Source organism: Tachypleus tridentatus, chromosome 3 (genome assembly GCF_004210375.1).
Source record: "Tachypleus tridentatus isolate NWPU-2018 chromosome 3, ASM421037v1, whole genome shotgun sequence".
NCBI classification, from domain to species: Eukaryota; Metazoa; Arthropoda; class Merostomata; order Xiphosura; family Limulidae; genus Tachypleus; species Tachypleus tridentatus.
The window spans coordinates 39,265,804-39,287,055 of NC_134827.1; the positions used below are offsets into that span (position 1 = coordinate 39,265,804).

The following is a 21,252-nucleotide window of genomic DNA, read 5'->3' on the forward strand; positions in this document are numbered from 1 at the left end:
TTATCTTCATTGCAAGGAATAAACATAAAACTTCAGCTATATAATTAGTAAGTGTTTACGAAAGCGATTCTTACCGAACAGCTGATAGTCATTACCTAACAACAAAATTATTGGGTAATTTTCCATTTTCTCCAAGATCCGAGACATAAAATGTAAAATCATGTTTTAAAAAGATAAAAAAATAAATTCTTACGTTTTCTTTCTCTTAAGAACAGAAAATGGTATTTGTAGGTCATTCTGTCACACTCCTTGCACACGGTTATCGATATATTTGTAGGTCATTCTGTCACACTCCTTGTACACAGTCATCGGTATATACTCTTCAAAAAAAGAAATGCAAAAGGGATATTTTTGTTATTTTAAAGAGAAATATATGTAATAACGTTACAAGCTCAGAGTATGTGATGTTACACGTGTTAAGGCACTGATTGTCAGACCAAAATGACAATAAAAGTTGTGCACTTTGAAAACGGAGGAAAACATCGGATTTTTCGCCAAAACGCATGCGTGTCTAATAAATTTGTTTGAGAAATCTGCATGTTCTGCAAGTGCATCATGTGCAAAATCCCTATAAAAGTGACGGGTTCTCGGTTTCCATAGCTCAGTGTTAAGTCACCGACACGCAATGCAGTTACGCCAAGACTGGCTGAAGCACAACGCAACAACGGCATTGGTCGCTTGGAAGCAGGCGAATCTCGATCAGATGCTGCCACAGCTGTGAATGGCTACCCAAGCACCATCACAAGGCTATGGAATCGTCACCAACAACATGGATCAACTCGTGACCGTCCACGATCTGGCAGACCTTGTGTGACCACGCCCGCACAAGATCACAACATCCGGTTACGTCACCTTCGGGATAGGACCACCACTGCGACGTCTACTGCCTCAACCATACCAGGGCTGCGTAGGATTTCTGATCAGACCGTACGCAACCGTCGACGAGATTCTTAGGCCCCATGTGCAACCCATCATGGTGAACGTCAGCGACGTTTTTCAACATGACAACGCCCGTCCTCACACAGCCCAAATCACCACTATTTTCTTGAGACACCGCAACATCAACGTTCTTCCCTGGCCCTCCAGATCACCAGATTTAAACCCCATCGAACATCTTTGGGACGAGTTGGACCGACGTCTGCGACGGCGACAATCTCAACTGCAGACTCTACCTCAGCTTGCAGAAGCTTTGCAGGCTGAGTGGACAGCCATTCCACAGGATGTGATTCGTCATCTCATCGCTTCCATGGGCAGGAGATGCCAAGCAGTTATTGATGCTCACGGGGGGCATACTCGTTATTGACGTTGAGTGACGTTAAACTTCACCTAGTGAGCGTGGACTTCGCCTTTGCAGACTTTGGATGTTCAGCAATGAATGTGCAAAGTTTCACACATGTCATACAGAACTACCCGGAATAAATTTGTTAACAATATGTCTCAAATTTTGCCTTTTACGTTTCTTTTTTTGAAGAGTATATTTGTACGTGATTCGGACATGTTTGTTGCACAAAATGATCAATATTATAATAAACCTGATTCAGAACAGAAAGAATAACAAACGTGAAAATTTTATAGCGATTACTTTCTGAAAGTGTTACATAAATTAACGGGATATGAGATTCTTGTAAAACGAACATTTATATCGATACCTGAAAAACAAAGGTTTATAATTGTGAGTGCATAGAGATGTTTAAAAGTCTGTTGGTGAGCTAATCCTATCAAAACTAACAAATCTGATCCTTACTAGAGAGCGCCTCAGCAGTATGTCTACTGACTTATAGCACCAGAATCCGGGTTTCGATATCAATGGTGGACAGAACACAGATAACTTATTGTATTTCACTACAAACAAATGTTAATGGAGAAATTTTTTTAAGTTCTATCAAAATCTTCTTTTTGCGTTAGTTGCCGAGCTGTATAATCTTAGATAAATTACATCACGTGACACTTTGTTCGTTAGACCTTATAATATTAACTGGAGTATTTTTGTTGTTATAAATTATAGATTATTAGCTGTCGGAAATTATGTAAATTTCTAATCAATAATGGGTTATCCAAGGTTATGAAAAGTTGCTTCCATCATATGTAATTGTAAAATACGCAAAAACGCTCGTAAAAACGAAAACACAAAATATGAAACCGCAAGTGTTCATTTATCCTCTCACGGATAAAAAAAACAAAAAAACCCTTCATTCCAAATATGGCGAAGAATCGTCAACAAGGAACTGTAAAAAACGCATCCATCTACCCCCTGCGAAATAGTTACATAAATATGTATTAGAGAGTTATAGCTATTTAAATAAAGCGTATTGATAAAGACGCAATAATGAACCGTTAATTAAATTAAATAAATTATTTGTGGAGTGTTATGATCGTTTCTATTCATAATAAATTATTAGATAATAATTTATAACATCTATTGATGAAAATATACATGTACGATAACCTGTGTCAAGTTTTGCAGTTCACGTCACCTAATTACAGTGACAAGATGATGAACAGTATCTGGGGTCTTTACAACAGATTAGCCTCTCATTCCTTCCAGAAAAACATAGAAGAAATAGTTTCCAACTTGGACTTGACTACTGTCTCCCAAAGAAGGTAAGTTTACCGCTTAAAAACATGAAGTGACAAAAAATGTAAGTATTATTTAATATTTTCTATTCTCGTTGAAAGTTTTCTTTAAACTTTGTATCTGTTGCTTCATTCATTCAGTTGGGGCCCGGCATGGCCAAGCGCGTAAGGCGCGCTACTCGTAATCCGAGGTTCGCGCCCGCGTCGTGCTAAACATGCTCGCCCTCCCAGCCGTGGGGACGTTATAATGTGACGGTCAATCCCACTTTTCGTTGGTAAAAGAGTAGCCCAAGAGTTGGCGGTGGGTGGTGATGACTAGCTGCCTTCCCTCTAGCCTTACACTGCTAAATTAGGGACGGCTAGCACAGATAGCCCTCGAGTAGCTTTGTGCGAAATTCCAAAACAAACAAACAAATCATTCAGTTGGATAACAAAGATTTTTAAATTCCATAATTTCAGCTAATAATATGCTACTGTCCTTACAACTCTATTATTTAATGTGATGATTAAGAACCCACTTTTCAGAATACAAAAGAAAAATTTGAAGACAGCTCGAATGATGGTTATATTATCTTGTTGAAACGTTGTACATATGTTTTATTTATTATCTATTCAAGCTGGCTTTAAACTTTTGTATCCATTTGAGTATTTTCAAGAGAGGTTTTCAGGCTTTACAAATTTCTTTGCTAGGACGACTGTTATCAGTTAGGCTTAATGCACTAGGCCTGGCTTCTGATAAGTTTAACTGAATGATGAAAACAGACCAGAAACGTTCCTGTAGAAGTATATTTTTTGTTTTTCTGTTTGGATGTAGAAGGATTCTTTCATATTTCCTTTCCTCCTCGGATGTAAAAAAAACAACATGATTTATTTTTTTATATAGCATTAATCCAGTTTCTTGTATAGTCAGATATCGTGGGTTACTGCTGATAAGTCAGTAGGACTGAGTATTTCACTCGCCTGTTGAAATTTAATTTTTAAATTCTATATTCTTTCTTCAGTTTACAAATGATGTAAGTTGTGTTTTCTGTTCCTTGAATCTAAGTATTAATATTTGTATTAACTTGATTCACCATACTTTTGTTTTGTTATAGTTTACATTATTTCCTCTAGTGCGGTGGTTCCCAACTAGGGATAAGAGATAGCGTTCCAGGGGGTGTAAGATAACATTTGTTTTGACCACCTTCATTCTTAAATAAATAATTACTGTGAGGTGTGCGAGAACATATTAAAATGTTTCAGGGGTGCAGGGCATAAAAAAGGTTGAGAACCACTGTTCTATATTAGTCTACATATCAAATAAAAAGAAACTGAAACGATGCTTTACATATGTGTAATTTAAAAATGGTTTCACAATCAAGGTTCCTCACAAGATAGGGTTTAATAGTAACCAAATGAAAGCCACTATTTTAAATTATAATTATACTAGTGTGGAGACTTGTATTCTCTCATTTAAAAAATTCAACTTTCTAATTTACAAATAACCTGAATAAAAAAGAAATTTTGATAAAATTATTTGAAGTCTTTAACTTTTTCAAACCAATTTTGATTCCTCATGCCAAGAACACTGAATATTCACCAATTTAAGTGTTTATGGTCCCAAAGATAATTTTGAAGTCCATAAAATGTGTTTTCGGTATAGAAGATGGCAGTTTCACAAATATACTGAGATGTATATAGAAACACAACCACCAATACATAATTCTATAAAAACATTAATATCTTTTTAGGTTTCTTTTTTACTGATATTAATCAGAAATAAAACTGTTGTTCTGATTACATGTTTGAAGAGACAGACCAGTTTAAATATGTGTAAACTTTTACAGGTTTCACTGAACTCTAAACCCTGAGTGTGGAACAGATGTATGGATGTTTCATGTGAAACATTATTGGTGTTGAAAGAAGATATTGACTGTAATTAACTTTTCAGGGATTCGGTTGTTTGCAACTTAGGTATATAAGTATCTTAACTTATTTATAAAACAGAACTGAAAAACAAACATTAGCATGGTGTACTTCACAGTTTAGTAAGTATGATTCTAATTCATATTATCTTTATATAATCAGTGTAGATATGTGGTTCACACTATACTATTATAAATCAAAATGTACATACAGAGCATTTTCTCAATATACACCCACACAGTCAGCTTAAATATACATTAACAAAACCAGTTAACACATAACTCATACAGTCAGTTTGAATATATTTACAGAATCGGTGCAACCCAGTCTGACGTGAATTACAATTAGTCTGTACTATCCATGTCCTGAGTATAAAGTCTATCATAAGAGATACATTAAACCAACTTAGTCTGTGTATATTTTAACCATGTTTCTGGGAATGTTCAAGGTTATACACTTCAGTATTACCTTTTGACAGTACCACTTATACAGTCAGTTAATAAGAGAAGCATATTTCTAGCTTCTCACAAACTATGGCTTCAGTACTCATACTGAATATGTATCTTAGCTAAATTGTGAAGAACTTATCACCTAAATAACCACTGACACTGGTGCTACATACATAATACATTTAACAGCTTACTAAAATGTTACCTAGCAAGGAGGAACCTTGGATGTTTCATACAAAACTTTTTAAAACGCCAAGACACACACACGTGTGACATTTATAGTGAGGCCTACTGTGATTGAAGTCATTACCAAAAAGTGGATGTTTTTATTTATATGTTTTTTAACGATAAAAGTCTGTTCTATTTTGTTGTTAATATTTATGTATCGAATGATTTAAATAAAAATGAAGACTGTTTACTAACAGAAAACTTGCATTTTCCATAAAGGAGATTATATCTCTAAACAACATTCATCATGACTGTCCTCTTGTTTTCAGTCTACTAGTAACTATAATAGTTTTACCTGTCGTTTAAGAACAGTTTAAAGTTAATTATGGTACTAGTGAAACCATTACAATAACACATACAGTCATCTTGACACTTGTGTACGAATGACTTGGTTTTACAGTAATGTACCATGTAATTCACATTTGAGTGACACATTTTGTAAAATTCATGTTAAGCACATTATTTAATGTACTATAAATTTGTAAAGAGCCAATTAAATGTGGTTTGTGAGCTTTCTTCATGGTTTTAAAATAATGTTTAGGTAGAAAAACTTGTATACATATGTATTATATCACAATACAAAACGTGATATCTATACATATTACAAGAACATTTAAAATGTAAATCTTTGTCAAAAACGTTTTTTACTTCTCAACGGGGTTATTTATTACAAAAAATATACCACTTGTTAGAACAAAAACAAAAGTGACATAATTCTGGAAGTAAAGGGACTTTCATAAAGGTTCATGTCACTCATTTTTTGAAATTAAAAAAAAAAGAAACGTGGTCAGCTTCCGGTCAGTTACCTCTTTCTTTCTCTGTGAACCTGACGATGACTGAAGAAGGTCGAAACGTTGTTCGCTCCTCTACGTAAAATATTTTCTTAACCCAAATGAGCCGTTTTTACATATATATAAAAAAAGACATTTATACCTATTAGCCATGAATGTGGCAGAAAAACTATTTGATATAAAACAAAGTTCGGCTAATATGAAATTCCACAAACATAACATTGGGAGCAAATGTGTTAGATGTGAGGAACATCTAGAAATGTATTTTTTAATGGAGACATGCCACATTTTGTAACTTGATACTTCGAGTTGAAACACGAGGATCGTGTACTACTGTTTAGTGACCAATCTTGTTACGGTATGATGTATCTACCAAATTGTGTTTCGTTAAACTACCAGTAAACAGGATTAGGTTTTGATTTAATTGTGAAACAGATGTTTCCTTTTTTAAAACTAGTTCTCAAACTGAACACTTGAAATTTAAATAAGTTAATAATGAGATTCAGGAAATTAGGAAGACAGAAGTTAACTTTCACAGAAAAACTTTGAAATATTTATATGAATCAGATGTTATGTAAACCAAAGTATACTAATTCTGGAGACACCAGTCTATATCACCATATCAAGCCATGCATCATCTAATAATCATACACCTTGACAATAAGCTTGGTTTCCACTGCACAAGAATCTGCTATAAGACTTGTGTTCAAATCACACTACTCCTCTAACAATGCACCTAGGTTATGAGGAAAATGGTGTCGACAGTCTAATCCACAGAGACTTCACCATAATATCTCCACATGGAACAACGCGAACATCCAGCTCTCTGGTGTGTGATGGTTAAACAGAAGGTAAGAATGGAAGGTCTATCTTTATGAAATCATGCCCTATTGGTCTAGCCTTCATCTGGATAATTTTAGTTATTGTAGTACATTTATCGCTGACTGTTGTATTTGTACAGCTGAGATATGAGTTATCGAACATCTCTTTGATGGTCCAAGTCCCTTAAGTTGATCAGTATTCCTTTATTTTCCAATGCCACTGTGGATAAAGGTTTCCCCAATACTGGAAATTCTACACCCACAATCTGAAGTACATAAATGTGTGAATATTCTGGGTCAGAAAGTTCTGATACATACCCTTTCCAAAAACAATATCTGATTATACTAATGTATCTCAGAATGGCTGGTATGGGTATCAACACTGTTAAAGCAGAAAACAACTGGTTATACCACTTTCATATTGTTACTTTATATTGTTTGTAGTCACACGACTTGCTGGTTTATGTATTTAACCCCTGTGGTATAAATTCATAGGAAGTCAAACTTCAGAAGACTTTAGCCAAAACCATAGATACAAGCTGTATAGTCTTAAAATGTTACATTTTTGTATGTAGCATTTACTTTAACAATTTTAGGATTATTCAAGATGCTGTTAAAGATATTCTATGAAAATATTGGTGACTGATAAGAGGTGTAAAGTTCTAATTGAAACAACTGGTAGGGTTGAAAGTTTACCTTCTTGGAAATCAGTGTGATGAAACTATCACCCGTAAGACATTTCCACCCTCCACAGAATGCTTTCTGTGGAATATTTAGAAACTAGTACAATCATAAGACATGATATATTTTTTTGATTAATAGAGACACTTTCACACAAACACACCACAAAGGTTCTTCCTTTACTAACCAAATGTATAACAGTTACATCTGTCACACTCTACAGCCACTAAATTATAAACCACACATGCATCCTACATTACTGACATGATATAGAAATTAAATATAAATTTCTACTTAATGCTGCTATTAAGAGACCATAGGACTCAAGTGTACACATCTTTTTGAAGATGTTATTTAATGTCCTTTTATAAAATATAACATCTTGAGAATCAACTACCATAGGAGATAAACACGTTTTGACCAAAATAACATTAAAACGTCGCTGACTCTTTTCTTCGTTTAATTTTTTTTATTCCTGTTCTCCGATACTCTGATCGTTCGTCTAAATATTCCTCTGTGCACTTTTTCCGAAATTCAGTGTCGTTATACCTGAACAAACCAAACGAAAACACCATCTGGTGACTAACAGTATATTTCAGGTACTGTTTTGTTATTCACAGTAAGTTTATGATTCATTCTTTAATAAGTTATTTTAGAAATTATATTTTCTTAAATACATGTTCCAATAATTCATTTTCCTATCATTCAGTCTCTCTAAAACAGAGTTCAGGATGTATTACACAACATTTGTTAATTACTCTGTAACAAGTCACAGTATCCTGATAAACTGATGCTGTTTAAAACAATTAAGTTTGGTCCATTTTAGTTTAGAGTAGTTCAGTATTTTTGTAAATCAAATGATTTGTTTGTTGTTAAACACAAAACTACATAACCTATCTGGAGTTGTGTTTACCACAAATATTAAATATTTAACATCCTAAGTCTCTCGACTTCCAGGTGAGCCATTGGTGTACAGATTGATGAATGAATGTTAGCATTCATCAGGGAAACTAATCTAATACAAGAAAGATGACTTACCATTTTGTGAGACAAGACAGGGAAACTAACCGAATACAAGAAAGATGACTTACCATTTTGTGAGACAAGACAGGGAAACTAACCTAATACAAGAAAGATGACTTACCATTTTGTGAGACGAGACAGGGAAACTAACCTAATACAAGAAAGATGACTTACCATTTTGTGAGACAAGACAGGGAAACTAACCTAATACAAGAAAGATGACTTACCATTTTGTGAGACAAGACAGGGAAACTAACCTAATACAAGAAAGATGACTTACCATTTTGTGAGACGAGACAGGGAAACTAACCTAATACAAGAAAGATGACTTACCATTTTGTGAGACAAGACAGGGAAACTAATCTAATACAAGAAAGATGACTTACCATTTTGTGAGACAAGACAGGGAAACTAATCTAATACAAGAAAGATGACTTACCATTTTGTGAGACAAGACAGGGAAACTAACCTAATACAAGAAAGATGACTTACCATTTTGTGAGACAAGACAGGGAAACTAATCTAATACAAGAAAGATGACTTACCATTTTGTGAGACAAGACAGGGAAACTAACCTAATACAGGAAAGATGACTTACCATTTTGTGAGACAAGACAGGGAAACTAACCTAATACAAGAAAGATGACTTACCATTTTGTGAGACAAGACAGGGAAACTAACCTAATACAAGAAAGATGACTTACCATTTTGTGAGACAAGACAGGGAAACTAACCTAATACAAGAAAGATGACTTACCATTTTGTGAGACAAGACAGGGAAACTAACCTAATACAAGAAAGATGACTTACCATTTTGTGAGACGAGACAGGGAAACTAACCTAATACAAGAAAGATGACTTACCATTTTGTGAGACGAGACAGGGAAACTAACCTAATACAAGAAAGATGACTTACCATTTTGTGAGACGAGACAGGGAAACTAATCTAATACAAGAAAGATGACTTACCATTTTGTGAGACAAGACAGGGAAACTAACCTAATACAAGAAAGATGACTTACCATTTTGTGAGACGAGACAGGGAAACTAATCTAATACAAGAAAGATGACTTACCATTTTGTGAGACGAGACAGGGAAACTAACCTAATACAAGAAAGATGACTTACCATTTTGTGAGACAAGACAGGGAAACTAACCTAATACAAGAAAGATGACTTACCATTTTGTGAGACGAGACAGGGAAACTAACCTAATACAAGAAAGATGACTTACCATTTTGTGAGACCAGACAGGAAACTAACCTAATACAGGAAAGATGACTTACCATTTTGTGAGACAAGACAGGAAACTAACCTAATACAAGAAAGATGACTTACCATTTTGTGAGACAAGACAGGAAACTAACCTAATACAAGAAAGATGACTTACCATTTTGTGAGACAAGACAGGGAAACTAATCTAATACAAGAAAGATGACTTACCATTTTGTGAGACAAGACAGGGAAACTAATCTAATACAAGAAAGATGACTTACCATTTTGTGAGACAAGACAGGAAACTAACCTAATACAAGAAAGATGACTTACCATTTTGTGAGACAAGACAGGAAACTAATCTAATACAAGAAAGATGACTTACCATTTTGTGAGACAAGACAGGAAACTAACCTAATACAGGAAAGATGACTTACCATTTTGTGAGACAAGACAGGGAAACTAACCTAATACAAGAAAGATGACTTACCATTTTGTGAGACAAGACAGGGAAACTAACCTAATACAAGAAAGATGACTTACCATTTTGTGAGACAAGACAGGGAAACTAACCTAATACAAGAAAGATGACTTACCATTTTGTGAGACAAGACAGGAAACTAACCTAATACAAGAAAGATGACTTACCATTTTGTGAGACAAGACAGGAAACTAACCTAATACAAGAAAGATGACTTACCATTTTGTGAGACAAGACAGGGAAACTAACCTAATACAAGAAAGATGACTTACCATTTTGTGAGACGAGACAGGGAAACTAACCTAATACAAGAAAGATGACTTACCATTTTGTGAGACGAGACAGGAAACTAACCTAATACAAGAAAGATGACTTACCATTTTGTGAGACGAGACAGGAAACTAACCTAATACAAGAAAGATGACTTACCATTTTGTGAGACGAGACAGGGAAACTAACCTAATACAAGAAAGATGACTTACCATTTTGTGAGACAAGACAGGGAAACTAATCTAATACAAGAAAGATGACTTACCATTTTGTGAGACAAGACAGGGAAACTAATCTAATACAAGAAAGATGACTTACCATTTTGTGAGACAAGACAGGGAAACTAACCTAATACAAGAAAGATGACTTACCATTTTGTGAGACAAGACAGGGAAACTAATCTAATACAAGAAAGATGACTTACCATTTTGTGAGACAAGACAGGGAAACTAACCTAATACAGGAAAGATGACTTACCATTTTGTGAGACAAGACAGGGAAACTAACCTAATACAAGAAAGATGACTTACCATTTTGTGAGACAAGACAGGGAAACTAACCTAATACAAGAAAGATGACTTACCATTTTGTGAGACGAGACAGGGAAACTAACCTAATACAAGAAAGATGACTTACCATTTTGTGAGACGAGACAGGGAAACTAACCTAATACAAGAAAGATGACTTACCATTTTGTGAGACGAGACAGGGAAACTAACCTAATACAAGAAAGATGACTTACCATTTTGTGAGACAAGACAGGGAAACTAATCTAATACAAGAAAGATGACTTACCATTTTGTGAGACAAGACAGGGAAACTAACCTAATACAAGAAAGATGACTTACCATTTTGTGAGACGAGACAGGGAAACTAACCTAATACAAGAAAGATGACTTACCATTTTGTGAGACGAGACAGGAAACTAACCTAATACAAGAAAGATGACTTACCATTTTGTGAGACAAGACAGGAAACTAACCTAATACAGGAAAGATGACTTACCATTTTGTGAGACAAGACAGGAAACTAACCTAATACAGGAAAGATGACTTACCATTTTGTGAGACAAGACAGGAAACTAACCTAATACAAGAAAGATGACTTACCATTTTGTGAGACAAGACAGGGAAACTAACCTAATACAAGAAAGATGACTTACCATTTTGTGAGACGAGACAGGGAAACTAACCTTATACAAGAAAGATGACTTACCATTTTGTGAGACGAGACAGGGAAACTAACCTAATACAAGAAAGATGACTTACCATTTTGTGAGACAAGACAGGGAAACTAACCTAATACAAGAAAGATGACTTACCATTTTGTGAGACACGACTGTAATTCCTCATTCACCTTTTGACATTTCACAACCATCGACACCCCTGCTTCTTTACAACAACTCTCAAAAGCTGTAAAAAAAGTTCACATAAAAATTGATAATAAATAACAAGACACATAATATATGACAAAAGGCCTTTAAGACATAGAAATGATAAAGTTGTATCTTCTTTCATCCAAAGTGTTATATATCTATTACGTATAGTCTAGTCATCACTTAATTTACACTAGACAGGCTTAATAGTCTGAAATTATGCAAATATTGAAAGATATTCTATAAAATCTTTATATCAATTTGTAAGATCTCAAAATTATCTCTACCATGGATTATACTTATAATAAGAGTAAATTACTTTATATCCATCAAAAACTGTTTTTCATTTTTATGCCAATAAACAGCAACAAGTTTCAAAAGTTAAGACTTGACTCGTGTTTAATAGAAACTAGATCACTCTACAAACAAAATTAAACCTTAACAGAATGTTTCCTGTTCCTGAGCAGTTTTAAAACAGTTATAAAAATAGTCCAATTACCGAATAGGCACAAAACAAGCTAACAATTTGAAAACACTAAAGATTTATAAAGCTCTGTTTAATTCTATATATAGATTTTAAGTATCTAACATTAATCAAACATGATATTTTTACTACAGTTGAAAACAACTGCTACTGACTTTATATTTTAATGTTTTATTTGAATAAAATAACAAATAGAATGGTCAAAGTTGCTAAAATATCACACAATTTATTTATAATTTTTTAAACTTATGTTTCTAAAGCTCCTGTAAAAATTCTATATGTTCAAGAAATGGACTGGAAGAAAATCCTTAAAAAGGAACATAACCGAGTTAGGTTTTATATTTAAGCACAAGTGGAGTGAATAATAGAACAACAGCAGATGTATGTCTACAAATTAATTTACAGAAATGAATATAAAAGAAAAGCCAGTCTGTAAGTTACCTTAACTGAATGAGACATTAAAAAAAAACACAATGTTAGTTTGTAAACTGATGCAAGCTTTCTACAAACATCTCAGTTGTTGTGTCTAGACACATGCTGATGTCTCAATGTATCTCGTGTAAACAAACAAGGGTACCTTTCACTACTTCAACACAATTTTCTCTTTTCGCTTTCTCTCGCATCTTCTGTGGAATGAGAATCTCTTGCTCGACATGTCTTAGACTTCGATCGTTTGGATCTCCTGAACAAGAGTATAATAGTCTTATTTCACATCTCTTACTTTTAAACCTGCACAATAACATGTGAAAATTATTCAATGCAAAGTACAAAATTGTATATTTTGTTATAAGACTGCACTAGAGCTATCTATTGTTTTTTTCATGTTATAAAATACTTTGGTATAATTTATTGTGTTCTAGGTACAATAAAATCGAATGTTTTTAGTTTTACCAAAACTGAAGATAAAAAACAGAATTTGATGATTTGATTTTTAAAAAAATGATCAAATTATTTTACATGTACATTTTACAAACTAATCTCACATTTGGTCTTTCCAATTCTAAAACACAGAAATCCTCATGTGATCCTTTCCCAACAAAACAGTACCACAAGAAAGGAACAAATCACACGTTACTTATAAATAATTAACAATTTTTTGGACTTTGTAAAATGAGTGATATATAAAGACCAAAAATCACACCTTAACCACAAGTTACCACTACACCACATAAAGATGTAACTACAATCATATTAAGCTGCAATTTACACCCCTTTTTACAAATTTTCAGTGGAAGCAGGCAGTGATGCTTTAAAACAATTCTAAAGCATGACATAAATTATTATTATTTTACTTCCTCTATGCTATATCTAGGGTTAGACATAGGCTAATATTAGTTATAATAAACTATCCAAAGAGCAGATGGTTACACTGATTTCAACATGAAAGTTAGATCTGAGGTACTTAATGCCTTATGTGTTGTGTTACGACCTTCAGTCAAGTTGCATAGCTTTAAAGTTACACTAACTATAAAACTTACTAATGAAACAAAAGAAGAATCTAGAATATGTCAACCACACCATTATATCTAGTATCAGTCAGGCCTATCACACAATAACAAGGTTCATCAGGCCAGTTGGGAAATGCAGGAATGACTGATTTGTGTTACCCAACTACAATAACAACTTTTATATTGTGTTAATTAAGTGAAGTGTAATTATTCCAATTTAATGTATTTACACATTAGAATTATGATATTATTTATTTATTATTCCAATTTAATATATTACTCTAATTTTGGGTAGAGTTGTCCCAAAACTAGAAGCTAGTTCATTCTTACTTTTCAAAAGTTCTATTAGAGAAGCTTTACAAAAAATAATTTATTGAAATGTAACAGAATGTGAACACAGATTAACCAATTTTACTTTACTTAGTATTCAAGGAATTTACCTGTTATCTAAATAACAGAAAATGTGTGGACTGAGTAGAATTATATTTTAAAAGGAATGTATCACACAAACATTTAGCTACAAAATCTACACTAACAGTGTTGGAAAAATCTAGTTAATTGTAGTTAGGGTGACCTGACTCTTTGGGGTCCTGGTGTTCATTTCTGTCAGTAATCTGTAACATGTTTATACTTTTATTCAGTCATTTCAAATTGTGAATGAAGAGATACTGGTTTTCTATTGGATGAATGAACTGTGACTCAGTTAAAAATAACACAATACATTCTGTTATTTCCTCCAAAGCTGGTTCTATGTTTGTTGGATATATCAATAATAAAGTGGTTTCACACATACAGACAGTTGAATGCAGATGGGTTTCACACTCAGTATTCACTTTTTCAAATTGTGAAATATTTAAAATAACTCAAAGGTGAATATGAGTGACAACTGCTCACTATTTTATGTCAAACTCCTAGCCAAAAACAAGTTACCCAAACTTCTTGTAAAGATATTTTTGTAGAAATGTGGATTCTTATCTCATGGTAACTCTTGCTTGTATGTCAAACTCCTAGCTAAAAACAAGTTACCCAAACTTCTTGTAAAGATATTTTTGTAGAAATGTGGATTCTTATCTCATGGTACCTCTTGCTTGTATGTCAAACTCCTAGCTAAAAACAAGTTACCCAAACTTCTTGTAAAGATATTTTTGTAGAAATGTGGATTCTTATCTCATGGTACCTCTTGCTTGTATGTCAAACTCCTAGCCAAAAACAAGTTACCCAAACTTCTTGTAAAGATATTTTTGTAGAAATGTGGATTCTTATCTCATGGTACCTCTTGCTTGCATAACACGAGTTCATAATTTTCTCTTAGAAAAATGAGGTATTCTAGTTCTGAGACCTCAAACTTTAAGGTTTGCAAATCTGTTCACCCTAACTGTAGGGTGGTTGGATGTGTGAAGTCACACTGGACTTTTGTTATTTGTTGAATAGCCCAGGAGTGACCTTTGTTTTGTCACATTTACAGTAATGATATTAATAGTAATAAATGATTCAAGTTTACTAATAAGGTTAAACTCAAGTCTGTGAATGGTCAAAGGTCATGGTCTATCCCGTACGTTTTCACACTTGAAGGTGGTACACTCATTTTCTGGGTAATAAGCTTAACAGCAAGTGATTTTAACATTCTGAGGTGTAATTCGTCTCAGCAATTGACACTGACAAGAAAAAAACAAAACCAGGTGGACACAATATAACCTTTGTTTAGACAGTGGCTGGTAACATTACTACTGCAAACATACACTGACTTTCTATTCAACTCCAGTGGTATATCCAGTACATCCCTGGTTGCATTTCACATGTGCAAACTTGCACACAAATAAAGTACCTTGTATTTAAAGTTGAAAAGTTCTTTTAACCTGGACTGTTTCTAAAGACACATCTTATCTGAACATGCAAGTAGAGCTGTTTGATAATTTTATGTTAATCATGCTTGAAATAGTGCTTAAGTACGATATTGCTAAAGTCTCCATTTTGATTCCCAAATGGACAGATTAAGAGAAATTTGAAAAGAAACATCTACAGTTTCTGTGATTTTTATTACAAATGTTAGGCCTACTAGTTTCTAATGTTTTACTAGCTTTCTGCAATTAAAACACAAGTTTTAATAGTGTGTAATGCATGTATAAATAACACTTCAAGTAATCTTGCATCCCTTGTCATCAGGCCCAACTGTTTATTCTGGTACTGAGACAAAGGTCTCAAGTTGTGGAAGAAGAAAAATAGATGTAAATTGCCATTTTTAAAACATTTGATTCTGAGTTAAAAATTAAAAGACTGTGAAGGGTTTGTAGTTTATGGGTTTTTTTCATAACATACAGAATATCAGTTGTTGTTAGGATTATTATATTTAGAAACAACAATGGAAAACAATTTCTTTTAAACTTGTTTTTAATGTTCTCACTTCTGGTTTGAAAAAGTTAAGATCTGTTGTTATTACTCCTTGAAGTTAGCTTTCTTACAAATAATTTGGTATTCTTTTAGAAAGTTTAAATCCAGAGTAAAACAGAAATTACTGCCAACAACACACGAACATCAGATGAGAGTAACATGTACAAACTCAATGCTTTGTACACTATACAACTGATGAACTTAGAAAGCCAACCTCTGGGTAAGAACAATCAATACAGATAATATTAACTTTTATTCCACACATTTGTAGAATAATTACCTTAAAAGACACAAAGGTTTATTTATAGCAATGTTATAGAAATGTATGTTTTATTCAAAATGGCTGCTTTTCTTGTAGTACAATTTCACACTTGTTAAATGGGGGTTGTGCCTTAATCTAGGCATACATTTGGTTATTACTATTCATTATATATAGAGAACTTAGTTACAGAGAAACTACAAATACACTATATTCCCAAACAAATCTTCAGCTGCAGCTTAACATTTTACATTTCAAACTAATGAGATCAAATAGTCAAAAGCTACAGTAAATCATCATGAACCATTATCAGCTAGCTACTAGCTAAGTTTATTATCACTACAATGTATAAAGTTAGCTACCATATTAGGTAATTTTTTGCTCATAGTTAAACATAAAAAAACCAGCAAACAAGATAAATGCAAATTTGGGAATTTAAAAACCTATAAATAGGGATTATAAAGTAATCAATCAAACCTGGACATTGAACATTCTGTAGACTTAAACTACAGATCCTTATTTTGACTCCTTGCTGTTACAATACATTTGGTGGAGTCAAAGTTTCCAAATTTTTATCTTGTATTAAATAAACATAGTGAAAGGAACAAATACTTCTTTCATCCATCATTCTCAAAGCAACAGTAATATTGTTCTCTTTCAACTTTTATAATCGGTTCATATGGAATTAGCCGATGATAATGTTACTACCAAACCTTTACTTATTTCAATAATTTACCAAAATTGTATTTCTTGTAGATATTCAAAACAAGTAAAATTTAACAAAATAATGCCACTTATCTCAAGGTACAAAAAGCAGTAATAGAGAAAAAATATAATTTATAATATCCAGGATTTAATACCTTGGTTTTCAAGTACAGTAATATATCACTGACTCTCACTGGTCTTCATTTTTTGTAATGAAAGTTTACAAGAGACCACAGGTGAACAATTCTTACTATGGTAGGTTCCGAGTCTTTAAGTAGTGTAGATTCCTACATCTCAACTCTATTATTAATTTTCATCACTTTTATAATCAGTAACCTACACCCTGAATATTTAACAAAAAATGTGAATTTTAACCCTTTACTTATGTAAAAGGACTAGAGCTGATATAACAGCAGTTGATATATATGTAGATATTGATGTCATGATAAAATACATATCTAGATACAGAACCTTTACAAACAGTTTGTTGTAAAATTTAATCAGAAACAGATGTATAATGTTAAGAGCTTTAAATTATTAATGTAAGCAAATGTCTCATACAATATGAAGTAATTCTAGAAAGAAAAAAAGGATAATTTTGATTTATTTTATACTATTGATGGTGATTACAAGGCTGGTCAAATTGACCAACTTCACAGAAAATTAGGGTAGTGAATACAGTAAATAAAATATGAAGATTTATTGAAGAAAAAAAAATCTGTTACTTTTTTGGATGCTCAGAAGTATTTTTAATCTTAACATGAAAATCTTGTTATACTCCGAACAGTGACTACTTTGACTTCACATCTTAAAACATCATTTTCTAGAAAAAGTCTGAATTTTTTTCTGTACAAAAGATTTGTGTTTACTGAAAGCTTGTCAAATGTCATAAACCATTAGGAAACAATGTATCTATACAACAGCATCACAGATTCACAAAACAATCCTTATATCTTATCACCACTCCTATAGAAAGGACTAGAGCATGTTTCTAATGAATAAAAATGTTTTGCAAATATCTGACTTTAAAGTTAAATATTTCAGGCAGAGGCAATAGTTACATGGTAACCTCAGTTATAAACCTTTACAAAGAGGTTTTGCTCGCCGAGTGAGACATAAACCAGAGCTATATTCAAAGGTTCATTAACTAGTCGAGCATTTAAAGATAGCTCTAAATATTCAGAGGTGGCATTCGAGCAGTGTGATTTTTTTGTTTCTCTTGTTAACAGAAACAGTTTGACAACATCTGGATAGTAAATATACTTCAAATGTCACTGACATGGAAATTGAATCTTTTAATTTGTGTAATGCACCCACTATGTAAAAAAATTGTTGTAATGAAACAACAAAGCAAACTTTATACGGTTCCTTCCATACATTGAAGCAGAACATTATGGTAAATCACATGGAGGTTAAATTAATTGGTTGCATTGCTTTAATAGAATGTCTGAATCCCTAGTGTACAAAATATAAGAGAAGTGTTACGGTAGAATGTAAAACCTAAAATATAAACTAATGTTAATAATTTTATGTTAAAAAAAATTGTGAATGTTAACCTGATGGAAACATTAACCGTAATAAAAAGTTGTATTGTTTAAGTCAGCTGCATTTTAACTGGCTGCAGGATAGTGTTGTCAAGTTATACAAGTATCACACATAGTACTGATTATACATAAACCATGTTCATTTGTTATCTACTTATAACCTGAAACAAGACTACTGTTCCATATAACATATTTTAATCTACACGTGAATGTTTCATTTCATCTATATGGATTACCTATACGATAAAAGTGTCTTTGATCAAATATAAACTTTCATCAATAAATTATTCAAATTACTACTACCGAAGGGTCAAAACTTTGTTCAATGAGGTAATGTGACCCTTCGAAGGTCAACATTTATCTTCACTACAGACCTAATATACAGAAACATAATTTTTAATTATGATTTAGTAATGTTTAACCCTATGAAATTTCAAAATACAATTATACTTTTACTTGCATGTATAATATATAAATATTGTATCACAAATAAGTAACACAGTGAATAGTATGGTGAAGTTACAAGGTTTGAACTACTTCTTGTATAGGTGGATTAGAAAAGTCCTAGGCTTACAGAGAAGTGTGACCGTAAACTGGAAATATTAAAGAACCCCACACTTAATGCAATACAGGACCATGGTATTTGTCTGTACAAGTCTATATAATCAGTCTAATTTTGACTAGGCATAGTCTAGATACATTTTACAAGGTTTAAATATTTGACTTTTCTTATTGCTTGTACAGTAATTCCTACTGATTAAATAGTCTGATTAATAGCTAGTTAAGACTTCTTAAGTTCAGTCAACCAGATTTTCAAATTATAAAACTGAGATACGATCAGATTTACAAAAAAAATATAAACAACTGTGTAAGTAATATAGTTTATTAAGTGAAGAATATTATATTACTCTTGTTACAAATACATCTCTAACAAGATAATTCTTCATGGCCAGAAATTTGTTGTAAATATCTTAGCAGCTGTCACTTGGGGTTCACCTTTCAATTACACTGACTTTACATTTGCATTCAGTTGTTTCCGTTTGTCGGGTACGAAATCTTTTGCTCAGTTATAGATGTAACAGTCATCACATCATCCTGTAGCCAACTTCAAAGGAAACAGCTACATCAAGTCATTCCAAGCTGTGTGATAATTAACCTGCTTGGTTAAACACCATTGTATTAAGTTATGGTAGTCAGTTACTCAAAGTATTGAATAAACCTGGTCACACAGATGTCTTCAAAGGGCACACCTAAATTCTAGAACATTCTAAAAACCAGGACCATACCAACCAAAGTGGAATTTCATAAAAATAAGACAAACTGTTTTGATGGTAATATTTCTACAATTAATTCCAACAATAACATCTACTTAATATTTGAAATTAAACATATATATATATATATATTATTACTTGAGTAAGAGTTGCAGTTTGTTTAATTTTTATATCTCTACATAACCATTGCCTAACGAGAAATTTTACGATGCTTCATTTCAAACTGTTTGCTACATAAACACTGGTTAATGACCTTCAGAAGCATATATCCGATTTAAATTAAATATACAAGTTTAAGTAACTCAGAAGACAGTTCTACTTTATTCAATATTGAGTGTTAGTAACAATAATAATAATACCTAACAATTCAACTAGATAGGAAAACTCAATTTATTATTACTTCACTAGTTGTAAGTTACATACTGTGTTTTAGCAATGTAGTGTTACTACATATCTAAGCCTTAAATCTTAATTTAAAAATGTTTAGATTACGTTAGCGCTAAGGCCTACATTAGTCTGTAGGAAAACAACGATAAATAGTTAAAATATTTACTTGTGAAATAGTCGTTTTTTAAAAACATTTACCTAAACCCATTGGTCCTCCAGAAAACTGAGGTGGCAGTACACCTTCTCTGTAATGTTTAATTTCTTCTCTATCAGTTTTATTTTCATCTACGTTAGCCATATTTTCGTTTAAAATTTTCATGTTTCATACTGTTATATCCTCTATAGTTCCAGTATGTTTACTAGAGGGAGATGTTGGTTGTAATGATGACGCAACAATCGAGAGCTTCATCCCAATATTTGAAAACAAAGGAGTTATAAATGAATCCTACAAATGTAAGCAAACTTGCAGTATGTTTTCGATTAGAAAAGTACCGGTTATTCAGCGAAGAATTTAGTTTCCGTAAAGCGTTCGTGTCAGTATTAGTTGTCGCATATATTTCGTTACTCGATCTATTAACCGTGAAATTGCACAAGTTTATTTCTACGTTAGTCGTAGCAATGTAAGGGAGTAAATCTTTCTTGAAAGTGAAAACCTTTCTGGTTTTCTTACAACATATATAAATGTGAAAGTAGCCTGGTGTAAACATGTTTTACAAGGAACTGTTTAATTTGTTGTCTCAAGATGGACTAAACTTGGTCTACCCCCTGCAATAAAAGAAGAATGGTACTATACTCTTACATCAAAACGTTGGTTCCACACAAATTCACAAGTTGGGCTTCAACATTAGCTATGCTCGGATTTTGCAACTAGAGAATCAGCTTGTCCCTTCAGTCTGTGGCAGTCACTGTTTCTGTATTTCAACTTACATATTGTCCCCTCACCATGGGTG

At 32.8% G+C, this 21,252-nt stretch overlaps 2 protein-coding genes across 2 annotated transcripts in view; one reads left to right on the plus strand and one right to left on the minus strand.

The window, feature by feature from the left end:
* LOC143246725 (uncharacterized) overlaps positions 1–5,357 on the plus strand; it is a 28,306-nt gene extending 22,949 nt beyond the window's left edge. The window contains exons 3-4 of the mRNA XM_076493816.1: positions 2,457–2,601; positions 4,401–5,357. Coding sequence (XP_076349931.1) covers positions 2,457–2,601; positions 4,401–4,410 — 155 coding nt within the window. The 3' untranslated portion in view covers positions 4,411–5,357. The remainder of the gene's footprint in view (positions 1–2,456; positions 2,602–4,400) is intronic.
* A 2,252-nt stretch (positions 5,358–7,609) lies between these two features.
* On the minus strand, positions 7,610–20,672 carry LOC143246726 (COX assembly mitochondrial protein homolog). The gene is made up of 4 exons (XM_076493817.1): positions 20,501–20,672; positions 12,875–12,979; positions 11,760–11,850; positions 7,610–7,998 (listed from the first exon to the last, which is right to left on the minus strand). The coding sequence occupies exons 1-4, from the start codon at positions 20,619–20,621 to the stop codon at positions 7,881–7,883; spliced, it is 435 nt and encodes a 144-aa protein (XP_076349932.1). The 5' UTR covers positions 20,622–20,672; the 3' UTR covers positions 7,610–7,880.
* Positions 20,673–21,252: the final 580 nt, after the last annotated feature.

Bases quoted from the DNA above. Each gene is read 5' to 3' on its own strand.
- LOC143246726 (XM_076493817.1), bottom strand. From the start codon at position 20,621: ATGAAAATTTTAAACGAAAATATGGCTAACGTAGATGAAAATAAAACT. The intron at 11,851-12,874 runs GTACCCTTGTTT...CTTTTTTTACAG, and splicing joins TTGTGTTGAAGTAGTGAAAG to CTTTTGAGAGTTGTTGTAAA. The intron at 7,999-11,759 runs GTAAGTCATCTT...TGGTTTGTTCAG, and splicing joins CAGTCGTGTCTCACAAAATG to GTATAACGACACTGAATTTC.